Source organism: Colobus angolensis, unplaced genomic scaffold (genome assembly GCF_000951035.1).
Source record: "Colobus angolensis palliatus isolate OR3802 unplaced genomic scaffold, Cang.pa_1.0 Scaffold31, whole genome shotgun sequence".
Classification (NCBI taxonomy): domain Eukaryota; kingdom Metazoa; phylum Chordata; class Mammalia; order Primates; family Cercopithecidae; genus Colobus; species Colobus angolensis.
This window is the reverse complement of record NW_012116377.1, coordinates 2,868,712-2,883,864: the sequence shown is the minus strand read 5'-3', so window position 1 is coordinate 2,883,864 and position 15,153 is coordinate 2,868,712. Positions and strand designations below refer to the sequence as shown.

At 42.2% G+C, this 15,153-nt stretch overlaps 1 protein-coding gene across 4 annotated transcripts in view; it reads right to left on the bottom strand.

Moving 5' to 3' along the window:
• Positions 1 to 15,153, bottom strand: part of LOC105517912 (chromosome unknown open reading frame, human C3orf20) — a 102,746-nt gene that overhangs the window by 72,218 nt on the left and 15,375 nt on the right. For all 4 annotated transcript variants that reach the window (XM_011950677.1, XM_011950676.1, XM_011950678.1 and 1 more), the window contains one exon: positions 13,166 to 13,285. In XM_011950677.1, coding sequence (XP_011806067.1) covers positions 13,166 to 13,285 — 120 coding nt within the window. The remainder of the gene's footprint in view (positions 1 to 13,165; positions 13,286 to 15,153) is intronic.

Below are 15,153 nucleotides of genomic sequence, written 5' to 3'. Positions count from 1 at the left end.
AGGTCAGGAGATCGAGACCATCCTGGCTAACACGGTGAAACCCCGTCTCTACTAAAAAATACAAAAAATTAGCCAGGCGTGGTGGCGGGTGCCTGTGATCCCAGCTACTCGGGAGGCGGAGGCAGGAGAATTGCTTGAATGTGGGACAGTGAACCGAGACCACACCACTGCACTCTAGCCTGGGTGACAGAGTGAGACTCCATCTCAAAAAAAAAAAAAAAGGAAATGTGAGGACATTTGATTTGGAGGAGCCAGGGGCAGAATGATATGGTTTGGCTGTGTCCCTACCCAAATCTTAACTTGAATTGTATCTCCCAGAATTCCCACTTGTTGTGGGAGGAACCCAAGGGGAGGTCATTGAATCATGGGGGCCGGTCTTCCCTGTGCTATTCTCGTAATAGTGAATACGTTTCATGAGATCTGATGGGTTCATCAGGCATTTCCGCTTTTCCTTCTTCCTCATTTTCTCTTGCTGCTATGTAAGGAGTGCCTTTCACCTCCTGCCATGATTCTGGGGCTTCCTCAGCTATATGGAACTGTAAGTCCAACTAAACCTCTTTTTCTTCCCAGTCTTGGATATGTCTTTATCAGCAGCATGAAAACTAATATAGGAGGGGTTTTAGAAAATGGTTTTTCAAGACATTGTGTTTACCAGGGGACACGGGGCCAGGAAAAGTAGGAGAGCAGCATCCTCTAAATATCAGAATATTGGGGGTATCATTGATGCTCACCAGGAATTGTTGACTGGTCAGTTATCAAACAGAGATGTTACTCATACTGCGAGTCATCCATGATGGATGTGTCAGAGACTGACTTGTGCAAAGTGATGAGACTGGCCATGTCTCCCCAGGTTCCAGGAAAAGAGCATTTCTGGGGCTTGATTGCCCTCACTGAATTGGACCCTTTTGAATCTCCTGATTAAAGACACAAAGTCTCTATTTCTTCTCAATCAGCTTGAAAACTTCTCTGATGATGGCTAATCTTGGGTCTTCTGGAGGGAGCCCAAGTGCCACAGGCACAGATCACTGTCATCTGAGTCTCTGCAGACTGGATGACAATGATCTGCATGACCTGGATGACAACGATCTGTGCCTGTGATACTAATTTTCACAGCTGTCCTCCATGACAGGTAGTATGAGGATGTGGTTATGTGGAGTCATGGCAGTGATCCTCCCACCCTAGGTTCCAGGGGCATCTATTTAGTCATTTGTGTCAGGTCCTACCTACACTGAACCTCTGACTCCCACTCAGTTGCAGCCTCGTAGTATGCAGGCTCAATTTCACCTTAGATTTGAGGATGAAACCTGGCTTTGGGTGGGGGCATTTCTCAGGCTCTAACTGAAGCCCTGAGGGCCTCAGAATGGAGCCTTCTTTGCTGCTGGTGAATCCTGGGGGTTGTTGGCCAATGCTTGGGGACCATCTCTGGTATCTGCCACCCTGAGTGGTTCCTGGTCACTTCCCCCACTTCTCCTGCCAACAGGGACCAGAGACTGAACCCTGAACTTAAGCCTAGGGCCTGAGGTCCAGTGACCTGCTGGTGGGCCACCTGGAACATCTGCTGGATTGAGCCACTATGTCTGACCTGCCCCAGGTGCCTTGGGCTCCTCAAAGGTGATGCTCTCTTGCTCTGACTAGGAACTACCATTAATAGTTCTCTTCTTGTAACGTTGGATATCTTCCAGAAATAGGTGCCATCCCCTCAGGGAGTAAGCCCAACTCCTGGAGCTGGTGCTCAAAGTCAGCCTGGCCCCAGAACTGCCAGCAGGTGAGGTGGAATAGCACATAGACATGGAATGGATGGTGGAGGCCCCCAAACCCAAAGTGACTTCAAACCAGAATGGCTATAGCAAAATCAGGCATCATTCATACATATGTCATAGGACAACAGGCATAAACTGGGACATTGCCGGGCTAGCATGGACCCATAGTTACTTATGAGCTATGAGGCAAGGCTGATCACCCATGTTAGCATGCACATGTGAGCCTAATTCCTAAACAAGATTAAGGCCCTATAATGCAGCATCACGGAATATACATCCCAGTGTCAATGGACACAACAAGGCGGCTAAAAGTTGGGTGGCAAAGGAAAGCAGCCACATAGACAAGAGGCCAATAGACATGCAGCAGTCCCCCCAATCCTTGGGAGATACATTCCAGGACCCCTAGTAAATGCCTGAAAGCATGGATAGTACCAAACCTGTATATGCTATGATTTTTACATGCACACCTATGATAAAGTTTGATAAGTTAGACCCTAAGAGATTAACAATAACTCCTACTAAAATAGAACAATTAAAACAATATATTGTAATAAAAGTTAGGTGGAGGGGTGGGGAAAGATGGCCAAACAGAAGGCTCTACTGATTGTCCTCCCCATAGGAACACCAAATTTAACAACTGCCTACACAAAAAAAGCATCTTCAAAATAGCCAAAGACCAGGTAAGCACTCATAGTACCTGATTTTAACTTCATATTGCTGAAAGAGGCACTGGAGAAGTAGGAAAGACAGTCTTGAATTGCTGACGCAACCCCTCCCCATCCCTGGCAGCAGCTACATGGCAGAGAGGATCTATGCATTTGGGAGAGGGAGAGTGCAGTGATTGTCAGACTTTGCATTGAACTCAGTGCTTTCCCATCATAGTGGAAAGCAAAACCAGGCTGAACTCAGCTGAAGCTCACTCATGTAGGGAGCATGTAGACCTGCCCTAGCCAAAGGGGAGTCACCCATCCCAGTGGCTGCATCCTGCGTTTTGGCAAGCCTGTCCACTGTGGGCTCTGGAATTCTAAATAAACTTGAAAGGCAACCTAGGCCGCAAGGACTGCAACTCCCAGGCAAGCCTTAGTGCTGAGCTGGGCTCAGAGCCAGTGGATTTAGAGGGTATGCAACCTACTGAGGCACCAGCTGGGGCAGCTAAGGGAGTGCTTGTGACACCCCTCCCCCAATCCCAAGTGGCGCAGTGCATGGCTCCAAAAAAGACCCCTTTCTTCCACCTGAGGAGAGAAGAGGGAAGAGTAAAAAGGACTTCGTTTAACATCTTGGATACCAGTTTAGCCACAGTAGGATAGGGTACCAGTCAGTGTCATGAGGCCCCCATTCCAGGCCCTAGCTCCCAGATTACATTTCTAGATACATCCTGGGCCAGAAGAGAACCTACTTCCTTGAAGGGAAGGACCCAGTCCTGGCAGGACCCATCACCTGCTGACTGAAGAGCCCTTGGGCCCTGAATAACCAGCACTGATATCCAGGTAGTAGGCTGTGGGCCTTGGGTGACACTCTGAGACATGCTGGCTTCAGGAGAGACTCAGCACATTCTCAGATGTGGTGGTCACAGTGAGGGACTCCTTCCGCTTGAGAAAAGCAGAGGGAAACGTAAAGAGGACTTTGTCTTGCACCTTATGTACTAGCTCAGCAATGAGGAGGCAGAGCACTAAGGGGCTCTTGGGGTCCCTGATTCCAGGCCTTGGCTCTTGGATGGCATTTCTATACCTGTCCTGGGGCACAGGGGAGCCCACTGCCCTGAAGAGTGAGTCCCAGGCCTAACTGAAGAGTCCTTGGACCTTAAGTGAACAGTTGCAATAGCCTGGCAGTACTCCCCATGGACCTGGTGGTGGTGGCCAAAGCGTGAGACTCCTCTGCCTGTGGAAGAGGGAGGGAAGAGTGGGAAGGACTGTGTCTCATGGTTTGAGTGCCAGCTCAGCCACAGTACAATAGAACATCAGGTAGATTTTGAAGGTATTTTACTCTTGTCCTGGCTCCCAGACAACATCTCTGGACCTGCCTGGGGCCTGTGGGAACTTTCTGCCCTAAAGGGAAGAATAGAAACCTGGCTGGCTTCACCACCTGCTGATTGTAGATTCCCTAGGGGCCTTCGGCAAATATAGGCAGTAGTCTGGCAGTAGTTACAGCAGGTCTTGGGCAAGACCCAGTGCTGTGCTGGCTTTAGGTTTCACCCAGTGCAGTCCCAGTGGTGGTGGCCACAGGGGTACTTATGTCACCCCATCTCCAGCTCCAGGTGGCTCAGCAGAGAGAGAGACTCCATTTGTTTGGGAGAAAGCAGGGAAGAGAACAAGAGTCTCTGCGAAAATCTAGAGAATTCTCCTGGATCTTATCCAAGATCACCAAGGCAGTACCTCTCTGAGTCAGAAAGAACCACAATGTTACTGGGCTTGGGTTGCCCCCTAATGCAGATATGGCTTAGGTCACAACACCCAAGCCCTTTCAAATACCTGGAAAGCCTTCCCAAGAAGGAAAAGTACAAACAACCCCAGACTGTGAAGACTACAATAAATACCTAACTCTTCAATGGCGACACTGATGAACATCCACAGGCATCAAGGCTATCCAGGAAGATATGATTTCACAAAATGAACTAAATAAGGCACTAGTGACCAATCCTGGAGAAAGATATGTTACCTTTCAGACAGAGAATTTAAAATAGCTGCTTTGAGGAAACTCAAAGAAATTCAAGATAACACAGAGAAAGAATTCAGAATTCTATCATTTAACGAAGAGATTGAAGACAGTGTGGTGATTCCTCAAGGATCCAGAACTAGAATTGCCACTTGACCCAGCCATCCCATTACTGGGTATATACCCAAAGGATTATAAATCATGCCACTATAAGACATATGCACACATATGTTTACTGTGGCACAATTCACAATAACGAAGACTTAGAACCAACCCAAATGTCCATCAGTGATAGACTGGATTAAGAAAATGTGGCACATATATATCATGGAATACTATGCAGCCATATAAAAGGATGAGTTCATACCCTTTGCAGGGACATGGATGCAGCTGGAAACCATCATTCTCAGCAAACTATCACAAGGACAGAAAACCAACCACCACACTCACAGGTGGGAATTGAACAATGAGATCACTTGGCCACAGGGCAGGGAACATCACACACTAGGGCTTGTTGCGGTGGTCAGAGGCTGGGGGAGGGATAGCATTTGGAGAAATACCTAATATAAATGATGAGTTGATGGGTGCAGCAAACTAACATGGCACTTGTACACCTATGTATCAAACCTGCACATTGTGCACATATACCCTAGAACTTAAAGTATAATAAAAAATAATAATAATAGGCTAGGCGCGATGGCTTACGCCTGTAATCCCAGCACTTTGGGAGGCTGAGGCGGGCAGATCACAGGGTCAGGAGATCGAAACCATCCTGGCTAACATGGTGAAACCCTGTCTCTACTAAAAAATATACAAAAAAATTAGCCGGGCGCGGTGGCAGGTGCCTGTAGTCCCAGCTACTCGGGAGGCTGAGGCAGGAGAATAGCGTGAACCTGGGAGGTGGAGCTTGCAGTGAGCCGAGATCGTGCCACTGCAAGCCAGCCTGGGTGACAGAACAAGACTCCATCTCAAAAATAAATAAATAAATAAATAATAATAATTTTTAAAAAGAGACTGAAATAATTTTAAAGAATCAAGCAGAAATTCTGGATTCAAAAATACAATTGACATTCTGAGAAATGAGTCAGAATCTTTTATCAGCAGAATTTATCAAGCAGAAGAAAGAATTAGTGAGCTTGAAGACAGCCTGTTTGAAAATGCACAGAGGAGACAAAAGAAAAAAGAATAAAGAATGAAACATGGCTACAAGATCTAGAAAATAACCTCAAAAGGGCAAATTTAAGAGTTATTGGCCTTAAAGATGAGGTAGAGAAAGAGACAGGGGTAGAAAGTTTATTCAAAGAAATAATAACAGAGAACTTCCCAAACCTAGAGAAAGATACCAAAATTCAAGTACAAGAAGGTCATAGAACACTAAGCAGATTTAACCCAAGGAAGACTACTTTAAGGCATTTAATAACTAAACTCCCAAAGGTCAAGGATCCTAAGAAAGGATACTAAAAGCAGCAAGAGAAAAGAAACAAATAACTTACAATGGAGCTCCATTTGTCTGGCAGCAGACTTTTCAGTGGAAATGTTACAGGCCAGGAGAGAGTGGCATGACATATTTAAAGGGTTGAAGGAAAAAACCTTTTACCCTAGAATAGTATATCTTGTGAAAATATCCTTCAAAATGAAGAAATAAAGACTTTCCTAGACAAACAAAAGTGGAGGAATTTCATCAACTCCTACATGAAATGCTAAAGCCAGTACTTCAATCAGAAAGAAAAGGTGTTAGTATAAAACTCACTGGTAATAGTACAGAGAAAACCAGAATATTACAATACTGTTACTAAGGTGTGTAAGCTACTACTATCTCAAGTAGAAAGACTAAAAGACAAATCCATAAAAAATAATAGCTACAGGTCAGCATGGTGGCTCACGCCTATAATCCCAGCACTTTGGGAGGCCACGGCAGGCAGATCACTTGAGGTCAGGAGTTCGAGATCAGCCTGGCCAACATAGTAAAACCCTCATCTCTACTAAAAATACAAAAATTAGCTGGGTGTGGTGGCATGTGCCTGTAGTCCCAGCTACTTGGGAGGCTGAGGCAGGAGAACTGCTTGAACTCAGGAGAAGGAGGTTGCAGTCAGCCAAGACATGCCACTGCACTGCAGCCTGGGTGACAGAGCGTGACTCCTTCTCAAAAAATAATAATAATAATAATAGCTACAACAACTTTTCAAGATATAGTACAATAAGATATAAATAGAAATAACAAAAAGTTAAAATGTGGGGAGATGAAGTTAAGGTGTAGAGTTTTATTCGTTTTCTCTTTGCTTGTTTGTTTCTTTGTTTATGCAAACAGTGTGAAGTTGTTATCAGCTTAAAATAATGAGTTATAAGATAGTATTTGCAAGTCTCATGGTAAACTCAAATCAAAAAACACATAATGGGTACACAAAAAATAAAAAAAAAAGAAATTTAATCATACCACGAGAGAAAATCACCTTCAGTAAAAGGAAGACAAGAAGGAAGGAAAGAAGAATAAGAAGACCACAAAACAACTAGAGAACAACAAAATGGCAGGAGTAAGTCCTTACTTATCAATAATAACATTGAATGTAAATGGACTAAACTCTCCAATCAAAAGACATAGAGTTATTGGATGGATAAAAAAACAAGACCTCGGCCGGGCGCGGTGGCTCAAGCCTGTAATCCCAGCACTTTGGGAGGCCGAGACGGGCGGATCACGAGGTCAGGAGATCGAGACCATCCTGGCTAACACGGTGAAACCCCGTCTCTACTAAAAAATACAAAAAATTAGCCGGGCGAGGTGGTGGTCGCCTGTAGTCCCAGCTACTCGGGAGGCTGAGGCAGGAGAATGGCGCGAACCCAGAAGGCGGAGCTTGCAGTGAGCTGAGATCCGGCCACTGCAGTCCAGCCTGGGCCACAGAGCAAGACTCCATCTCAAAAAAAAAAAAAAACAAGACCTCATGATCAGAAGCACATTCCACTTATAAAGACACACATAGACTGAAAATAAAGGAATGAAAAAAAGATGTTACATGCAAATGGAAATCAAAAAAGAACAGGAGTAGTTATACTTAGACAAAATAGATTTTGAAACAAAAACTATAGAAAGAGACAAGGAAGGTCACTATATAATAAAGAAGTCAATTCAGCAAGAAGATATAACAACTGTAAATATATATACCCAACACTGGAGCAGCCAGACACATAAAGCAAATATTATTAGAGCTAAAGAGAGAGAAAGACCCCAATAAAATAATAGCTAGAGACAGCAACGCCCCACTTTCAGCATTGGATAGATCTTCCAGACAGAAAGTCAACAAACATCAGACTTAATCTGTATTATAGACCAAATGGACCTAATAGATATTTACAGAACATTTCATCCAATGGCTGCAAAATACACATTCTTTTCCTTAGCACATGGATCATTTTCAAAGCTAGATCATGTGTTAGGTCACAAAACAAGTCTTAAAACATTAAAAACAAAACAAAACAAAACAAAAAAAACCCCTGAAATAACAGCAACCATCTTCTCTGACCACAATGGAATAAAACTATAAATCAAAGAGGAATTTTGGAAACTATATAAATTTATGGAAATTAAACAACATGCTCCTGAATGACCAGTGGGGTCAATGAAGAAATTAAGAAGGAAATTTAAAAAAATTCTTGAAGCAAAAGACAATGGAAACACAACATACCAAAACCTATGGGATACAGTGAAAGCAGTACTAAGAGGAAAATTTATAGCTGTTAAGTGCCTACATCAAAAAGAAGAAAAACTTCAGCCCAGGCATGGTGGCTTATGCCCGTAATCCCAGCACTTTGAGAGGCCAAGGAAGGTAGATCACTTGAGGTCAGAAGTTTAAGACCAGCCTGGTCAACATTGTGAAACCCTGTCTCTACTAAAAATACAAAAATTACCCAGACGTGGTGGTGCGTGTCTGTAATTCCAGCTACTCAGGAGGCTGAGGCGGGAGAATTGCTTGAACTCGGGAGGCAGAGGTTGCAGTGAACTGAGATCACACCACTGCACTCCAGCCTGGGGCAACAGAGACTTCATCTCAAAAAACAAAAAAGAGAGAAAAAGAAGAAAAACTTCAAATAAACAACCCAATGATGCAACTTAAAGAACTAGAAAAGCAAGAGCAAACCAAACACAAAATTAGTGGAAGAAAAGAAATAATAAAGATAAGATCAGAAATAAATAAAATGGAAACAAGGAAAACAATACAAGAGATCAATAAAAACAAAAGCTGTTTTTTAAAAAAGTGAAACAAATTTGACAAGCCTTTAGCCAGACTAAGAAAAAAAGAGAGAAGACCCAATTAAATAAAACCAGAGATGAAAAAGGAGACAACTGATATTGCAAAAATTCAAAGGATCATTAGTCCCTATTATGAGCAACTATATGTCAATAAATTGGGAAATCTAGAAGAAATGGATAAATTCCTAGACACATACAACCTACCAAGACCGAGCCATGAAGAAATCCAAAACCTGAACAGACCAGTAACAAGTAACGAGATTGAAACTATAATAAAAAGTTTCCCAGAAAAGAAAAACCTGGGACCCAAGAGCTTCACTGTCATATTCTACCAAACATTTAAAGAACGTACCAATCCTACTCATACTTTTCTGAAAAATAGAGGAGGAAGGAATATTTATAAACTCATTATATGATGCCAGTATTACTCTGATACCAAAACCAGACAAAGACACATCAAAAAAAGAAAACTACAGGCCAATACCACTGAAGAATATTGGTGTAAAAATCCTCAATACTAGCAAATTGAATTCAACAACACATTAAAAAGATCATTCATCATGACCAAGTGGGATTTATCTCTTGGATGCAAGGATGGTTCAACATATGCAAATCAATCAATGTGATACATCCTGTCAACAGAATGAAGTACAAAAACCCTATGGCCATTTCAACTGATACTGGAAAAGCATTTGATAAAATTCAACATCCCTTCATGATAAAAACCCTCAAAAAACTGGGTATAGAAGGAATATGCTTTAACATAGTAAAAGCCATATATGACAGACTCATACCTAGTATCATACTGAATGGGGAAAAACTGAACCTTTCCTCTAAAATCGGGAACACGACAAGAACGCCCACTTTCACCACTATTATTCAATATAGTACTGGGAATCCTGGCTAGAGCAATCGGAAAAGAGAAAGAAATAAAGGTCATCCAAATTGGAAAGGAAGAAGTCAAACTGTCCTTGTTTGCAGATCATATGATCTTATATTTGGAAAAACCTAATGACTCCACCAAAAAATTATTAGAACTGATAAACTCAGTAAGGTTGCAGGATACAAAAATCAACATACCAAAATCAGTAGCATTTCTATATGCCAACAGTGGACAGCCTGAAAAAGAAACTAAGAAAGTGATTCCATTTAAAATAGTCACGAACTAAACAAAGAAATGAAAGATTTCTACAATGAAAACTATAAAACACTGATGCAAAAAAACTGAAGATGACATCAAAAAATGGAAAACCTATTCCATGTTCATGGATTGGAAGAATAAATACTATTAAAATGTCCATACTACCCAAAGCAATCTACAGATTTAATGCAATCCCTATCAAAATACCAATGGCAATCTTCACAGAAATAGAAAAAACATTCCTAAAGTTTATATGGAACCATAAAAGCCCTAGAATAGCCAAAGCTATCATAAATAAAAATAACAAAACTAGAGGAATCACTTTATCTGACTTCAAATTATACAACAGAGCTATAGTAACCAAAACAGCATGGTACTGGCATAAAAACAGACATGTAGGCCAGTGAAACACAATACAGAGCCCCAAAATAAATCTATACATCTACAATGAACCTATTTATGACAAAGGTGCCAAGAACATACACTGGGGAAAGAACAATCTTTTCAATAAATGGTGCTGGGAAAACTGGATATCCATATACAGAAGGACCCGTATCTCTCACCATATACAAAAATAAAATCAAAATGGATTAAAGACTTAAATCTCAGGCCACAAACTATTAACTACTAATAGAAAACACTAGGGGAAACTCTCCAGGACAGTGGAGTGGGCAAAGATTTCTTGAGTAATACCCTACAAGCACATGCAACCAAAACAAAAATGGACAAATCAGATCACATCAAGTTAAAAAGCTTCTGCACAGCAAAGGAAACAATCAACAAAGTGAAGAGACAACCCACAGACTGGGAGAAAATATTTGCAAACTACCCATTCGATAAAGGATTAATGACCAGAATATATAAGGAGTTCAAACAACTCTATAGGAAAAAAAACTAATAATCTGATTGAATGAGCTTTCAAACTCATTCTTCTCAAAAAAAGACACATAAATGGCAAATAAGTGTATGAAAAGGTGCCCAACATCACTGATAGAGAAATGCAAATTAAAACTACAAGGTGGTATCATCTCACCCAGTTAAAACGGCTTTTGTCCAAAAGATAGGCAACAACAAATGCTGGTGAAGATGTAGAGAAAAAGAAACCCTCATAACTGTTGGTGGGAATGTCAATTAGCACAACCACAGTTTGGGGGTTCCTCAAAAAAATAAAGATACAGCTACTACACAATCCAGCAATTACACTCCTAAGTATATACCTGAAAGAACAGAAATCAGTATAATAAAGAGATATGTGCACTCCCATGTTTAGGGCAGCACCTTTCATAATAGCCAAGATTTGGAAGCAACCTAAGTGTCAATCAACAACAGATAAATGGATGAAGAAAGTGTGGTACATACATGTAATGGAGTATTAGTCAGCCATAAAAAGAGAATGAGATCCTGTCATTTGCAACAACATGAATGAAACTGGAGATCATTATGTTAAGTGAAATAAGCCAGGCACGGAAAGGCAAACTTCATATGTTCTACTTTATCAGAGCTAAATTTTAAAACAATTAAACCCATGGAAATAGAGAGCAGATAGTCACCAGAGGCTGGGAAGAGTAGTGTGGAGTGGGAAGGGCTAATGGATACACAAAAATAGTAAGAATGAATAAGACCTAGTAGTTGATAGCATTCAGGGTGATTATAGTCAAACATAATTTAATTATATATTTTTAAATAACTAAAAGAGCACAATTGAGTTGTTTGTAACACCAAAGATAAATGCATAAGATGATGGACACCCCATTTAGCTTGATGTGATTATTGCGTGCCTGTATCAAAATATCTCACATAACCCATAAATATATATACCAACTATACCTACAAAAATTTAAAATTAAAAAGAGTTATGTCAATGTGGTCCCTCTTTCTCTCCGCCTCAAAATATCTTAATATTTTTGGACTGTGGTTGACCATGGGTAACTGAAACCACAGAAAGGGGAAACCCTAGATAAGGAGGACTTCTGTATTTAACTTTTGCTTTGAAACAACCTTGCTCAAGACATCACCCTCAGGTTCATTAGGCAGAAAAAGTCATTAAATCACCAGGTGTCTTGAAGGTACTTCCTTTTCCCTCAAACTGACTGTGGGATCACAGGGCCAGATCTAGGGCCAGTTCAGGAGGGCACATGATAATGGAGTACCAAGCCAGGTGCACATGCAGTGGGGTGTTGGCAATGGTGCTGTGGGTTATTGTACCACAATGAGATGAAGCACATATCAACACAGGTAAAGCAGTCAGGAAGGTGTGGCAGCTGCCGAAGCTACTCCGTGCCCGGAAGCTGAGGAGGTCAGGTCCTTTAAGCAAGGCATTTTCTGTCTTACAAGTCCACATCTGTATCCCCAGCATTTGGTACAGAGCCTGACAGTTACCAAGTGTTCAATAGCCGTTTGTTCATTAATGGAAAGAGTATAGGATCAGCTTGATATGGTGAGTGATGAAATACAAGGCACGCCCATGATGACCATCTCCCTTTTACCAACATGGAGGTGAGGGCTGAGGAAGGTGGGTCACACAGCCAGCCAGGGGTGGGGGCATAGAGGAAATCCAAGCTCCTTGGCTTCCAGCCTTACCTCCAGTGTCAGTGGGAATCAACTGGACAGCCTGAGCATTCCTGCCTGCCATCCACCCCACCTCACCACCTTCAGGAATGTGGTCCTCTCCTACCTACCCTGTCCCCACAACCCATCTGTCATAGCTAGCAGGGTGGACCTGGGAGTTCTGCCATGCTTTTCCCTGCTCTCTGCAGCCCCAGCCTGTCTCTCCTCTGAGCTTCTTCTTGAGCAGGTGTTGTTAGACTGGTTGTCTTCATCTGCCACGTGTTCTCTTCCTGAAGCCTCTCCTGTGTGTGTCTTCCTCAGTAGAATAGGAGTTTCTTCTATGTCTTTGTTTCCTGCCCACACAAACTTGCCCAGTTTGGGATGTGCAACTGAGGTCTACCAGGTTCGATATCCAAATACCTCTCTTCAGATACTAGTTCCCCCACTTGCTGCATTGACTGGACAGAGCTGTTTGAGCAGAGGCGTGAGTTTGGGATACTGTACGGGGTGGAAGAGATGGGTTTGGTGGGATGTTGTCCCAGGGGAGGGACACCACATCACTGGGAAAGCAGGGCACAAGCAAACTGAAATGATGAGCCCGTGCTATGCAGTGATAGGGCTGGCTGTGACAACCTTTCCATGAGCAAATCTGTGTGGACAGCTGCCGGATCTCCAGGTGGAGCCACTATGTATCCTTCCAATCAGAAGACCAAATCAAACCATCCCACCAACCTACACAGGGTAGACAGAAACCTATCCCCCACCCCACTGCCACCACCAATGAATGGTAGGCTATGAGGTCTTGCTAGGAACCATCGTTACCTATTTTCTTCTTGACTTCTTTTCCAGTAGAGAGGGAAAAGCTCAGACAGGCTGTGGAAGAGTGGTAGATCAGCTGGTAAGGCGAGTTCACCCCAATGGCGGACATGTTTGCGAGGGACTCTGGAGTGGGAGAGAGAGAGATTCTTCTTTAACCTGTTTACTTTTAATTTTATTAGCCAAAAATGTAACATGGATTTCTCATTCTAGTAGTATGGTGGGTCAGATACTGTAAAGTGACGCATTGTTACAAAACACCTAGATCTTGGAAGAAGGAGATTTTGCAATGCACCGGCAGAGCAATTAGGGGAAATCTTTATAGTTTCCCTCTGCAGTGCCTCTTCTCCCCAACCCTCTCAAGACGTGGACGGGAACAAGGAACAGCAAGCAAGCACAAAACGTGATATTACTCCAAGGGCAAAGGCAGGTATCGGTGCTACACCAGGTTGAGAGGATAAGCCTTGGGCCAGTAAGAAGGAAATTAAGAATCATCTATTCCCCCTTACCTAAGCCACAGAAATCAGATGCTTCTTCAATAATATATCAGTCTCTTGCAGAATCACACCATCTTGTGTAGAATCACTTGATGTCTGACCACTTAAGAATTAAAATGTAGCACCCTTATGGCTAGTGGAAAATCTTGCTCATTCTTACACAAACCTCACCAAATCGTTTGTTTATTCTTCCCCCAAATATAGTCATTTCACTGGTTAGGCATGAAACCATTGTTAGAAAATGTTAGGTGATTCACTCACCACAGCTCACTCAAATTCAAAAAGAAAATGGCAAACTGGACCTCCTAAGCAGACAAAGACTACAGAGATGCCACAATGGATGATAAAACACAAAACTAATTACCTCTGCAAGTGATCCAGAAGCTGAAATTAAAACAACTTTCAGGACCTTCTAACTTGGTAGAAATGAAAAGAACTAACAATGGCCAGTAATGGTAAAGAAGGAATAAAACCCATCAACCCTGTTGGTGTAGAGAGAATCCAAATTAAGTGTGATTTCAGAAGAAGAGCTATATATATACTGAGACCTCTGCTCCAATAATCCCTCCCCTGGAAGTTAACCAAATACAGCAGAAATAAGAAGCCACGTGCATGAAGTTGACTATTACAATGCATATTATACAAATAACAAAAAGCCTGGAAACCTAAACATTTAGGTAAATGTGGAACATGAACATTACAAGGAGTCTATGCCCACTCAAACTGACAATTATTTAAAGTATACAGCCATGTTGGAAAACAGTTGTACCCTGTTAAGTAAAAGAAACTAAGAAACAGAAAAACTGCAATACCCTAAAAATATATATACATACATGAGCACAGGAACCACAGAGGAAACTGCCAAGGTGAAAAATAGCTCTTATATAAAGATGGCAGGATTGTTTCCTCTTTTTTGCATTTTTATTAATAATATTGTCGTCAACTAAAAATAAAGGAGCAGTCTGGTTTTCTTCAGTGACAAGCCAGGGCTAGTAGGTATCAGGACAGGAGGGAAGACTACTTAGCACAGGAGATATTCCAGATACACAGATACAGCTTTTTTTTTTTTTTTTTTTTTTTGACAGTCTCACTCTGTCATCCAGGCTGGAGTGCAGTGGCACAATCTCAGCTCACTGCAACCTCTGCTTCCCAGGTTCAAGCGATTCTCCTGCCTCAGCTTCCCGAGTAGCTGGGACTACAGATGTGTGCCACCATAGCTGGCTAATTTTTTTAATATATTTTTAGTAGAGACAGGGTGTCACCATGTTGGCCTGGCTGGTCTTGAACTCCTGGCCTCAAGCAATCCTCCTGCCTCAGCCTCCCAAAATGCTGGGATTACAGTCGTGAGCCACCACACTTGGCCTGGTAACAACTTTAAAAGAAGTTAACTCTTTTAACTTTTTATTTTTTTTTTATTTTTTTTTATTTTTGAGACGGAGTCTAGCTCTGTCGCCCAGGCTGGAGTGCAGTGGCGCGATCTCGGCTCACTGCAAGCTC